Source organism: Canis lupus, chromosome 2 (assembly GCF_011100685.1).
Source record: "Canis lupus familiaris isolate Mischka breed German Shepherd chromosome 2, alternate assembly UU_Cfam_GSD_1.0, whole genome shotgun sequence".
Classification (NCBI taxonomy): Eukaryota; Metazoa; Chordata; class Mammalia; order Carnivora; family Canidae; genus Canis; species Canis lupus.
Genome location: NC_049223.1, coordinates 7823142 through 7836848, shown reverse-complemented (window position 1 = coordinate 7836848; position 13707 = coordinate 7823142). Strand labels below are relative to the sequence as shown.

The 13707-nt window shown below is 38.6% G+C and overlaps 1 protein-coding gene across 1 annotated transcript in view; it reads right to left on the bottom strand.

Annotated features, from left to right (window-relative positions):
- Window positions 1-13707, bottom strand: part of C2H10orf67 (chromosome 2 C10orf67 homolog) — a 189797-nt gene that overhangs the window by 37387 nt on the left and 138703 nt on the right. The window contains exons 12-14 of the mRNA XM_038532058.1: window positions 12867-12929; window positions 11988-12067; window positions 11848-11913 (exon numbers count right to left, since the gene is read on the bottom strand). Coding sequence (XP_038387986.1) covers window positions 11848-11913; window positions 11988-12067; window positions 12867-12929 — 209 coding nt within the window. The remainder of the gene's footprint in view (window positions 1-11847; window positions 11914-11987; window positions 12068-12866; window positions 12930-13707) is intronic.

Genomic DNA, 13707 nt, shown 5'->3' with positions numbered 1-13707 from the left:
GGGATTGGGGGAAGAGGGGGATACAGAGCAACTGCTAATGGATATGTAGTTCTTTTTTGGGTGGATGAAAATGCCCTGATTTAGAGAGTAGTAATTGTTGTTCAACTCTGTGAATACATTAAAAACCGCCCTTTAAAAGAGTGGTATGTAAACTATATGTCAATAAAGTTGTTTACAATAACTATTCTGTGTGTGAAAAAAATGGAAGCTTATGAAAAAGAAGGCAGAAAAAAGCAGAGCAATGATGATTTTAATATGACTATGATGAAGAAAATAAAGCAAAAGATGGGTAAAATAGATTTTAAAAAGATGGCAAATTTCAGCAGAGAACTGGAGTCTATTTAAAAAAATGAGTGGTCATCTTAGAACTGAAACAATCATATATGATTTTAAGAACTCAGTACATGGGCTGAATAGTGGAATGGATACAGCAGGCCACAGGATTATTAATCTCAAAGGTAGATCAATAAATATAGAAATAAAGTAAAGCTTAGAGAGAAAAACAGGAAAAGCCAGACAGGAGTGTAAAAAACATGTAGGTTGTAGTCAAAAGGAAAAAACTTACATATAATTAAAATCCTAGAAGAGGAGAGGCTGATAGCTGATATGTCTTGACATCTACATTGGAGGCTAGTACTCGATGCATTGGCATCATGAACACGTGTAGGGGAATAACTACTAGCACAGAATTTTATACTCAGAGAAAATATTCTTCAATAATGGGGACACCTGGGTTGCTCAGCAGTTAAAGCGTCTGCCTTTGGCTCAGGGTGTGATCCTGGAGTCCTGGGATTGAGTCCCATATTGGGCTCCCTACGTGGAGCCTGCTTCTCCCTCTGCCTGTGTCTCTCTCTGTCTCTTTCTCTATGTCTCTCATGAATAAATAGATAAAATCTTAAAAAAATAATGAAGGTAAAATAAAGACACTTTCCTATCAAGAAAAGCTGATAGAATTATTTGTAGGCAAACCTGTATTGAAAGAAAAACTAAAGAGAGCTGTTCAGACAGGAGGAAGATGATCCCAAGTGGAAAGATTGAAAACAAGAAGAAATAAAGAGCTCCCAGAGTAAAAATGTAGGGTTAAAGTAAGTGAATACTGACTACACCAAACAATAATTGTAATGTTCGATGGTGTTAAAAATTTATACAGAATCAAAATGAAAATGCAGGTGGGGGCTAAATGGAGTTAAAATATTCTAAGGTTCTAGAATTCCTTCATTTTTCTTTTTCATTGAAGTATAATTGACATACACTATCCTATTGGTTTCAGGTGTACAACATAATGATTCTAAGGTTCTAGAATTCTTGGGCAAGTATTAAATAGAAACTTGTAGAAGACTGGTAAGCAAAGGATGGGGGTTAAAATTTCAAAAAGAGGGATCCCTGGGTGGCGCAGCGGGTTAGCGCCTGCCTTTGGCCCAGGGCGTGATCCTGGAGACCCGGGATCGAATCCCACATCGGGCTCCCGGTGCATGGAGCCTGCTTCTCCCTCTGCCTGTGTCTCTGCCTCTCTCTCTCTCTCTCTCTCTCTCTCTCTCTCTGTGACTATCATAAATAAATTAAAAAAAAATAAAAAATAAAAAAAATAAAATTTCAAAAAGAGAAAAGAATGAATAACAAGTCAATAGAAGGAAATATGGATTAAAAATATGTTGATTAGTCCAAAAGAAGGTGAAAAGGAGAGAAGAAGAAACAGGTTGGCCAAATAGCAAAAAATGTGTTAATTGGTAGATACAAACCAAGAATACCAGTAATTGCACTAAAAGTAAATGAAGTAGGCCAATTAAATAAATAAGACTGGGAGAACAGATTAAATATAAAAATAGGTTGAAAGAAAAAAGCTGGAAAAACCGCACCATGCAATCTTAATCAAAGAAGAATGATACAGTTATATTAATATTAGATGAAGTAGACATTAAGCCAGGAAGGACTTTTACAGAGGGGAATGACTCATTGTGATACATAAAAATGATAACTTCATAGGAAGATAACAGGATCTAAATTTGTAAGTTTCCAGTAATGTAGCCATAAAATACTTAAAGGAAAAATTGACAGAAGTAAAAGAGAAATAGATAAATCTATAAGCATAACTGAAGATTTAATACCACTATCTTAATATTTGCAACTGTAGCAAAAATGTAAGTACATAAGAGATATAAAAAAAACACAATGGATAAATTGGACCTGATTGAAATATATAAAAAGTTGCATCCATTGATATAATTCCTCTTCTTTAGAAGGGTACATGGATCATTTTTCAAAATCAACAATATGCTGAACATAAAACAAGTATCAAAAATCTTAACAGATTGAAATAATTCAGAGTAGGTTCTTTGAGCACAGTAGAATTAATCTAGAAACACAACTAGACAATCCTTAACATTTGTTTATTTAGAAGTGAAATAAAACATCACTTCTAAATAACCCATAGATAAAAGATGAAATAAAATAGAATTTAGAAAACATTTTATACTGAATGATAGTATGTAGCACGTCACATTTTGTGGGATTCAACTCCAGCAATGCTTGGAGAACAATACATAGTCTAAAATGTATATAGTAGAAGAAAAAGTCTGAAAACCAATGATCTCAGCTTTCTTTTTAGGAAGAATAGCAAATCATACACAAAGAAAGTAGAAGGAAGAAAATAATAAAGATAAGAACAGAAACTAATGAAAACAAATATATGAGAGAAATTCAACAAAGGAAAAATGATTTCTTTGGAATAAATAATAATACTGACCAACTTCTAACAAGACTGATCAATAAAACAGAAGAGAACACAAATTTTCAAAGTGAAAAAGGGACCATCATTAGATCTTACAGATAATTTAAGTATATAATATGAGGATATTATGAACAACTTTAAGTCAATCAATTTGACAATTTAGTGAAAAGGTAAAATCCCTTTTTATTTTTTTAGATTTATTTATTTATTTTAGAAAGAGAAAGAGAGAGAGCACACGTGCACATGTGTGAGTAGGAGGAGGGGCAGGAGAGAATCTTCAAGCAGACTTCTTGCTGAGCAGGGAGCCAACACAGGGCTCGATCTTATGAGCTATGAGATCATGAAATGAGCTGAAACCAAGACTTGGATGCTTAACTGACTGAGACACCCAGATACCCCAGTAAGATTCCTTTAAAAGGACAACATGAAATATGAAATCTACTAGAAGTAGAAAATCAAAATAACTCAATGTCTATTTAATAAATTGCACGTTATTTAAAAACCTTCCTCCGCCAATGGCCAGTACACATGCGAAAATATGTTTATCATCACTCACAATCAAGGAAATGTAAATCCAAACTACAATGAGATATCACCTCACACCTGTCAGAATGGTTAAAATCAACAACACAAGAAACAACAGTTCTGGTGAGGATGGAGAAAGAGGAACATTTGTGCATTGTTGGTGAGAATGCAAACTGGTGTAGTCACTGTGGAAAACAGTTGGAGGTTCCTCAAAAAGTTAAAAGAAGAACTACCTCAGGATCCAATAATCATACTACTGGATATTTACCCAAAGAATACAAAAGCATTCAGTTGAAAGAATACATGCATCCCTATGTTTATAGCAACATTATTTACCATAGCCAAGACATGGAAACAGACTAAGCATCCATTGATTGATGAATGGATAAAAAAGATGTGGTATAAACACACACTGGAATATTATTTGGCCATGAAAAATGAAATCTTGCCATTTGCAATGACATGGATGGAGCTAGAGTATATCATGCTAAGTGAAATAAGTCAGAGAATAAGTCAGTCAAATACCTATGATCTCATTCATATGTGTATTTTAAGAAACAAAACAGACAAGCCAAGGGAAAAAAGAGAAAGACAAACCAAGAAACAGACTTTTTTAAAAGAGATTTTTATTTATTCATGAGAGACACACAGAGAGAGGCAGAGACATAGAGGGAGAAGCAGACTCCTCACAGGGAGCCTGATGTGGGACTTGACCCCAGGGTCATGCCCTGAGCCAAAGGCAGATGCTCAACCACTGAGCCAACCAGGCATCGCCCGAGAAACAGATTCTTAACTAGAGAGAACAAACAGATGATTCCCAGAGGGGAGGAGGATGGGGGGGGGGGGATGATGGGTTAAACAGGTGATGGGGATTAAAGAGGGCGGTTGTGATAAGCACCAGATGATGTATGGAAGTGATGAATCACTAGGTTGTACAACTGAGATTAACACCAGCACTAACACTGTATGTTAACTAGCTGAGATCAAGAACTTAAAAAATTTAAAACCTTCCCCAAGAGAATGATAAACATTAACTTTAGGATAGATTACATTGGAGGAAGAAGGGGCACAAGGCCCTGGATGGGCACACAATGGCTGCTAATCCTTTATCTTGTGGTGAGAACACATGTGTTCACCATACTGTTATCTTTATACTATACTGATGTATCTTAAGTATTCTTCTGTAATATATTAAATGTTGAACCAAAAAAGAATTAAGAGTAACATGTTTTTTTAGGGTCAGAAAGACCTATGTCATTCCTGAGATCTGCCACTCGTTAGCTATGTGAATTCTGACAAATTATTTAACTTCTTTGAACTTCAGTTTCCTCATAAGTGGGGTTAGCAATTTTGTTTTGAGAGAGAGAGAGAGAGAGAGAGAGAGCAAGCAGGGTGGGGGAGAGGCAGAGGGCAAGGGAGAGAGAGGATCCTCAAGCATACTGCATGCTCGGGGTTCCATCTCACAACCCCAAGGAGCATGACCTGAGCTGGAATCAAGAGTTGGATGCTTAAGCGACTGAGCCACCCAGGCACCCAGGAGTTACTCTTTTTAACTATCACCTACAGTCCCAATAAGGATTTGACATATGCAAAGTGATTAGCATTGTCTCTGACACTATGTAGTAAACTAAAACATTAATTGTATACATTCAACACACACATAACACATTAACACACAATGTTAGTTGTTAAACTGCCATTTTGAATGTAGTGAATGGCATGCCCACTGTGTCGTTTGCCCCCATGGGCAGATTTCTATGAGAGGTGATATGAATCTCTCCAGCCCTGAAGGGAAACTGGTGACTTTTTTAGCTGAAGAGATAAATTGTACAACTGATTCCTTGTTCCTTTAGATGCTGCATGTTATCGCCCTTGTCAATACAAAGCATCAACCAGAGTTACAATAGTGGTAACCGATTCCTGACTTTTCCTCTGCCCCCAATTCAACTAGAACATGTTGGATACATATTTGTTAAATGAATGAAGAAATGAGCAGATAAATGAATTCAGTACTGTACACTGAATATGCAGGCAAAAGGCTCTGGTGATTCTGGCCTGGCTTCTTATGTGTTTGTCTTGTCTTGAAAATATTCTCATGAAGTTCTTCTCTTCCCTTCAGTCCCCGCAAAGGCAGACACCACGTCCTCCCCCACCAACAAAATATTCCACTTTGACCCACTCTGGATTGGTGTGGAAATGGACCCAGAGGGGCTGAGAAGTGGAAAGTATAGAGTACTCTTTCTTTCTGACCATATTCCTGCTGTACATCTAGATGCTAGTCCTGCATAAGAGGAAGGGGCTTCACATCTTGTGTTTTTAAAAAAGATTTTGTTTATTCATGAGAAACACACACACACAGAGGCAGAGACATAGGCAGAGGGAGAAGCAGGCTCCCTGGGGAGCCTGGGAGCCTGGGAGCCTGATGTAGGATCAATCCTAGGACCCCTGAATCATGATCCAAGTCAAAGGCAGATGCTCAACCACTGAACAACCCAGGTGCCCCTCACTTCCTGGTTTTGCTGGGATTTTTCCTTCTTAGCTTAAGAAGTGTGCAACTGTCAGTGATGTACTGTGGTGCTCACCCTGGCACTTCAGTTGATAATTTCCTGCTCCCCAGGCCAGTCTGTGGCCACCATCCAGTGGGCCAGAGATACACATGCTGCCATGGCATCTGAATCTCAGCCTTGATGGGAGAACTCTTCCAAATTTTGTTCCTGCCATAAATACTTTTCCTCACCCCTAGAGGCAGACTCTTCTTCCTACATTGTTATCCTTCTATCCTTTAGAGTTCTCTTTACCTCTTTTCACAGTTAACCACCTTCTATTAGTTAATACTCCTTGATATTAAAATTTCCCTGTTGAGGTCTGTCCTGACGGAACCCTTACTCATTCACCCAACATGCTCTATTTTTCTCTACCCACATTGACTCTTAGCTGATCCCATTTAGTCTCATGGGTTTAAGTATCACCTATACTTAATGCATCTCAAACTTATGCATGTAGCCTAAACTTTCTTCTGAATTTCAGACTCTCATGGTCATGAATGCCTATTTGATGTCTACTTTCAGGTGATTAATAAATATCTTAAATGGATATAAAAAATTGAACTGATTTCCCTCTGAAACATGCTTGCCTATCTCAGTGGGAGGCAACTCCCTCTTTCCTGTCCCTTAGGTAAGACCCTGGCATCCATCCTTGATGTCTTTCTCTTTTACCTTAGATGCAATGTTTCAACAATCCTATTGAGCTTACTTTTATTTTATTTTTTTAAATTTTTTAAAAATTTTTAAAAATTTTTAAATTTTTTTAAAATAATAAATTTATTTTTTATTGGTGTTCAATTTGCCAACATACAGAATAACACCCAGTGCTCATCCCGTCAAGTGCCCCCCTCAGTGCCCGTCACCCATTCACCCCCACCCCCCACCCTCCTCCCCTTCCACCACCCCTAGTTCATTTCCCAGAGTTAGGAGTCTTCATGTTCTGTCTCCCTTTCTGATATTTCCTACCCATTTCTTCTCCCTTCCCTTCTATTCCCTTTCACTATTATTTATATTCCCCAAATGAATGAGACCATATAATGTTTGTCCTTCTCCGATTGACTTATTTCACTCAGCATAATACCCTCCAGTTCAACAATCCTATTGAGCTTACTTTTAAAATAGACCCAAATTTTAATCATTCCTCAACTTCTACTGCCCCCATCCCAGACAAATTACCATTGTGTTGTGCCTGAGAATTGGGTTATTATTTCCAGAGCTCCTAATTTTTTCCCCAGCTTTTTCTTGGGCTTCTCTGTGGCCTATACTCAACACAGAGATCAGAGTAACGTTTTGAAGACAGAAAACCAGATTGGGTTTCTCCTCATTGGCAAAGATACTCAGATGCAGTTTTAGGGCACAAATTTATCATTCTGAATATTGATAAATAAAGGGAGTCAAACATTTATCTTGCCTTCTTTGTATAAACTATATTTTAGGGTAACCAAATGGTGGAATTTTTTTCTCTAATAGAATTTTAGCTGATAAATTCTGAAGGAAAGATAGAATATCACCAATTTGCAGCCCTTAATGAAATATTGGATCATAGTTTACAGTTAAATTATGTAGAGAAAGGTCAGTGGCGAAGCTTAAAATGTATGGATTAGGCTAACACTTGAATAGAATAACATTATTGAAAAAAACCACATTATGTTCCTGATGATGTGATGCAATAGGAATTTCATAGTACTTCCAATGAAGTAGTCTTGCCTAAAATATTGAACCTGAGTCTAATTAAGCACCCAGTATTAAACATCAGTTTGTAGAAAATACAGTGATAGAATAGGCAAATGATGCCACACACACACACACACACACACACACACACACTTAACCAAATCCATAATATGAGACATCCTATTTAACAAATGGGCATATTTATCTAGCAAATCAATGGATTGGAAAGTGGGACCATTATTACAGGGAAAAAAAACTATTTAAGACACATAACACCCAAATGCAGTGGTTCAACTGGATCCTGATTTATTTATTTATTTATTTATTTATTTATTTATTTATTTATTTATTTATTTATTTTTGGATCCTGATTTAAATAAACAACTTTAAAAGATTCTTTTGAGATAATCAAGAAACTTGAATATATGATTTGGTGGTCATTGAATAATACCAAAGAACTTCTGTTACTAACTGTATTAGGTGTCATAATGTCACAGCAGCCATTAAGAGAGAAAATTTTCTTATTAAAAAAAAAAAGCTAGCTATTTCCATATCAAAGTGAAATTCCAAATCTTCTACTTCATTGACTTCTTACACAGCTTGCCCCTCCTTACTCCACTCCAGCCACCTGGTTTCTTCACAGTCCTTGAAACATAGGAAAGCTCCCACCTCAGAGCCTTTGTATCTGCTGCTGTTCCCTCTGCCTGGAATGCTCCTCCAGACAACCACATCGTTGGCTCCGTCATTCACTTCAGGTTTCCACTCAAATACCACCTTACTAGAAACACCTTTTCTGACCACCATCTGTAAACTAGCAACCCCTGCCTTGTACTGCAGGGGCACAATGTATCCTATGTCAATCTGACATATTATATATTTACTTGTTTATTATGTTTTCTTCCAATAGGAGGTAAGTTCTGTGAGGGTAGAGATTTGGTTATTTTGTTTACTGCTCTATCTCCAGAATCTACAAAGGTGAAACAGTAACTTTAATGGGCTCCTGTTGGGAGTGTAAGTGTTATAGCCTCTCTGGAGAACAATAGAGCCTGTTTTACTGGACTAAGGTGACCATGTCATTTATCATCCAATTCAGGATGATAAATCTGCAAATAGAAGGAAATGCTATTGAGAATGGTACTAGGAAACCAGCTTAAACCAGAATCAGCCCAGGAAAATTAAAATGTTTGGTCATCGCAACAGAATCCAACCATCCTACTCCATATGTACGAAAAGAACTCCTGCCGAACCTTGAGAGGAAATAGGATAAGAGGGTGCTGGCAAAAACCTGGCTGACCACCAGAAATGGAATAGATTAGTAACACGACATAAAGACATACTATGGAATACTATGCAGTGCTCAGAAAAATAACTGACTGGATACAGAGCAGTATGGATGGAAATTTTTTAAATAGTGTGATCTATTTCCTGCACATCTTGGTTGCTTCTGAGTTTGGCAGTTATGAATAAAGCTGCCACCAGCATCCCTGTCTGCTTGGCTTTTGATTCCAATTCCCCTCACCTCCCATGCTGGGAAACTGTGTCTTGGATCACCATCAGCTGAACACTCTGAACTTCATGAGTCAACCCCTCACCCCACACCATCCCCTCACCTGCCAAGGCCTAGCTTTTGAGAAGACTTAAGAAAGCTTAATTGAGAAGAAGGCACAAACTCCCCCCCCCCCCAAAAAAAAAAAAAAAACACCTGAGTGGGGCACCTGGGTGGCTCAGTGGTTGAGCATCTGCCTTTGGCTCAGGCTGTGATCCCGGGGTCCTGGGATCCAGTCCTGCATCGGGCTCCCTGTGGGGAGCCTGCTTCTCCCTCTGCCTGTGTCTCTGTCTCTCTGTCTCTCTGTCTCTCTCTGTCTCTCATGAATAAATAAACAAATAAAATCTTAAAAAAAAAAGAGTGTCCCAAACTCCAGAATTATTCTGATTTGGCCTTAGTACTTCTTGTGAAACTTGAATTTCATAGACAATGAAAATGAATGTGTTGCATGGCCAGAAGAGACAACAAGCGACCAAGGGTGACTCTTCTTTTTCCCTCCACACTACACTCTGACATGGTCTGAGAACAAGGACATAAGAGTCTAACCCGCCAGGGGTGAAACTAACAGGACCGGGAAGTGCAGGTGTACCGGGGAGCGCAGATGTACTGGGGAGCCCAGGTGTACCAGGGAGTGCAGGTGTACTGGGAAAGGTCCTAGGACTCCTGGACTTGCAAGGCAAGCCAGACGCCTGAGAAGGGAGGAGTGCGGAGAGAAGAGGAAAGAAGGAACAGCCTAGGGTTCCCGTTTACCTAACTTTCCCTGCCTCCCAAATCCAAGAATGAGGGGGTTTCTAAGTTTCAAAGTGAGGAGAAGAGGGAGGGAATTAGAGCACAGGGAGCGTGCTGACTTGGACTGGGGCTGAATATAAATCATGAATCATCTGAGAAATGGTTGGATTAGACTTTTACCTTGAATGGCCAAGGTGAAGTTTTTCCTCTACGAGAAAAAATGATGGGTTCTGATCCCTGTTACAATGAATCCAAATGGCCATTCTAGCCATAGAGATCTGGGACTGTACAGTTCATCTCCATCCCACACTGTGATGCACTACTCTGGACATGCACACTCTCTAGGTTATACATCATCTTGCACGAAACTTGGCAATGCCACCTCACCTGACAGATGACAGTCGATTAACTGAGGCACACAGAGAAAACATGTAATCATACTTCTTGCTATTCCAAATATTTAAATATCAATGTAAAGTCTGCATAGACCAAAATGATGAATATGACTGTCAACATCTTGATTAATAGCAAATCAACCTGTAGTAAAGCTGAGACATTCTTGTCCATGGTCATTGAAATATGGGATGAATCTCATGGGGACAGATCCAAGGTAAATATTAAGATCAAAGTGAACCCCACTGGGGCTCCTGGGTGACTCAGTCAGTTAAGCATCTGCCTTTGGCTCAGGTCATGATCTCCAGGTCCTGGAATCCAGCCCCACATTGAGCCCCACATTGGTTCCCAGCTCAAGGCGAGGAGGGGGAGAGGGTGGGGAGGGTGGGGCATGGTGTCTGCTTGTCCCTCTCTCTGCCCCTCCCCCATTCATTCTCCCCACTTCAAACAAATGCAATCTTTAAGAAAAAACAAAATTAACAAAGTGAACCCCACAGAAATAAGCAAGGAAAAGATGTGAAGCACAAGCAGGAACTCAGCACAGAACATTTTACCTCAAGGAGGAGATCTTTCCCTGGCCATCTGGTGGTATTTCTGCTATCTTGTGGATTCTCCATGTACCACCTGGGACTATTTCAGGATGATGTCTGCAGTTCTGCAGCAATGTATAGATTTTTGTTTTTTTCTCCTCTCTCTCATACACACTCACAGTAATAGTGTGCCTTATGAAGTGCTGTGCAAATGTAGGGCATTACCATCGTATGAAGCCCTGTGTGAGTCTCATGCTTGACCTATGACATCAGGACCACCACTGAATCCATCCTGTCTCAAATGCTCCTTGACTGTAAGAAAATTTTGCAAAGGAAATTCCAACATATGATAAAGACAGGAGAATCTGGGTGACATTATGGCAGGAAACAAGAGAATAGAATGTAGATGTTTTATATTAACAATGTTAGGACAAGGAAAAAAATAGGCTTTTTCTCTACTTGGTGTTGCTTTTATAGTGTCACTTACTTCACTTTTAACAAGACGAAGGTTACATAGGGAAGATAAAATGATTATGTGAGTAAAAGATCTGAGAATTAAGAAATCGGGAGCTGTGTTGTCTGTAAAAAAGGTAGAGGACACAGGATATAAAACAATTTTACAAAGAAGATATAGACCAGTTAAATATTGTCATGTGCAAATGAACAGGAAACTGTTTTAATAGCCCTGCGAAGGAAGATGACTATCGAGGTTCAATTAAATCAGGTATCAAGAAGAGTCTGTCTCTCCCATTAATCCTTTAAAATTGAAATATGGAGGGACGCCTGGGTGGCTCAGCAGTTGAGTGTCTGCCTTCAGCCCAGGGCGTGATCCTGGGTCCAGGATCCAGGTCCACATCAGGCTCCCTGTGAGGAGCCTGCTTCTCCCTCTGCCTGTGTCTCTGCTTCTCTCTTTGTCTCTCATGAATAGATAAATAAAATCTTTTTTAAAAAATTTGAAATATGGAGATAACGAATGAAATAGAATCTTGAATTATTTTTCCTTTGAAGTGACTTCAAAAACTCTTCTATTATAGGCCAGTTATTTTGCACTTCTTGTTAAAAGTGCATACTGGCATTTTATATTGATTAACATGTACAGAAGAATGCAAAGCTCCCAAATTCCTTCAAAGATGATTAGTCACATTTCTATAAACAGAACTTGTATCTATCACCACATACCTATTCTTGAGAATGTAGAATTTCTTTTCCCAGTTTTTGCTTATCCGATCTGACTCTTTTTTATATCTGTAATAAAGTTATAGATGGTTAAATGTCGTATTAGCTACAAATGAACAATTATGCTTCATTATCACCAGTACCTTTCTGTCTTCTTTCTCTCGTTTTCTAAATTAGCCTTTAGTATTTGTATTTGCTCCTCCAAAATACGTTTGTCTTCAGTCTTTCAATAGAAAACACATCACAAAGTGAATTACATGAGTATACTGCTTCTCCATAAATCTGTGAAGTTCTATTAAATAACATGCATATTCTACTTATCAAAAATAATTTGAGGGAATTGTGAGTTACATTTACTTGCAAATCCCCATGAATTGCAAGAATTAAAGATCCCATCCTCCATGTCCTGTAAGTGATTCATTTAAAGGCAGCCAACTTTAGGCAATATTACAAAGTAATCAAAACTTACCTTCATCACTCTTCCCCCTACCAGGTATCCCTTTTCCTATATCTTGTTTTCCCTCTCTTATTGTGACTTCTCTCCATGCTCATTTTAGGCAGGAGCTCCTCCAGTTACTCTTTTTTTCCTTTTCTTTCTTTCTTTCTTTCTTTCTTTCTTTCTTTCTTTCTTTCTTTCTTTCTTTCTTTCTTTCTTTCTTTCTTTCTTTCTTTCTTTCCCAAAACTATTCTCAGGAAAGGACCTGACCAAACCAATCACATTAGAGCTTCTGTCATCCATTTCTCAGTATTGTTTATATTTCACAAGAGGACAAAATTTGGCAAAAGGAATTAATCTCTAATAGTGGAATTGTAGGCATTGAATGAATGAGAGAGATTTCTTTGGCTCCAGTTGGGATGTACCCCAGAATCAGACTCCAGTGGGAATCAGGCCCTTTGTCTCCTCAGAAGACTGACTCTCAGTGTAGCTTTCAAAGTCATTCCCACTTCTTAAGAACAGCCAGCATCAATATAAACAATAAGCATATTAATAATAATGGTCACATTAGTCTTTATTATTATACCTTAGCCACTGATAATTTTACTTTCTTTTCTTCATGCACCGCAACTGGTTTTTCATGCCTCACCTGCCATGAAAATAAACCAAAGTAAATATAGCATTCCAAATCAATGCATACAGATGTGGTTTTCTGCAGCTTAGAGACAGGCAACTGAGCCTTAAAATATGCCAGCCATAGTCCCACAGGGGTCTTCTCTGCCTTTTCTAATTTATAAAGCCCAGTGCTTTTATACATTGCATTTGTAACTGAATAATCACAGCCCATTAAAACCAACTTTCCCACTACCATCTTTTTAAGTGCATTTCCCTGCACTTATATGTTGGCCAAATTTTACTATTATACTTTTTTAAAAAATGAAGTAGGCAGTTATCACTTAGTGAAGTAACAAATTTTAAGAAAGTTTATTTTAAATGATATAATGACTTTCCACTACTGTATCTCTCTGATAAGAACAGAAGGCAGTGAGAAAGCATACTAAATATAAAAATCTGCTTGGTTAGCTACCTCTGTGTTCTTACACAAAAGACAGAAAAAGGTACTCCTTATTACTACCATTATGTCTCTGGTGGGTTCTGTGACCCCAAAGGCCCTGCATCTGTTGCCTATCTTGGTGAGGTGGGCTCTACCCAGAAGGGCTTGGAGCCCCATCTGGGAACAAGAGCTAGAGTGTTCTACAGAATAAAGTAAAAGGAACTTAGAGCTAGCTCCCCCTGAGTAATTAGAAGTAAGGACTGGGGAAAGAGAGAGAGAGAGAGAGAGAGAGAATGGCTGGGCAAGACCACAGACTGGAGGTGCTAATGTGTGGTGAAGCCTCAGGTGACTGGTGTCCAGGGGTGATGTCCAC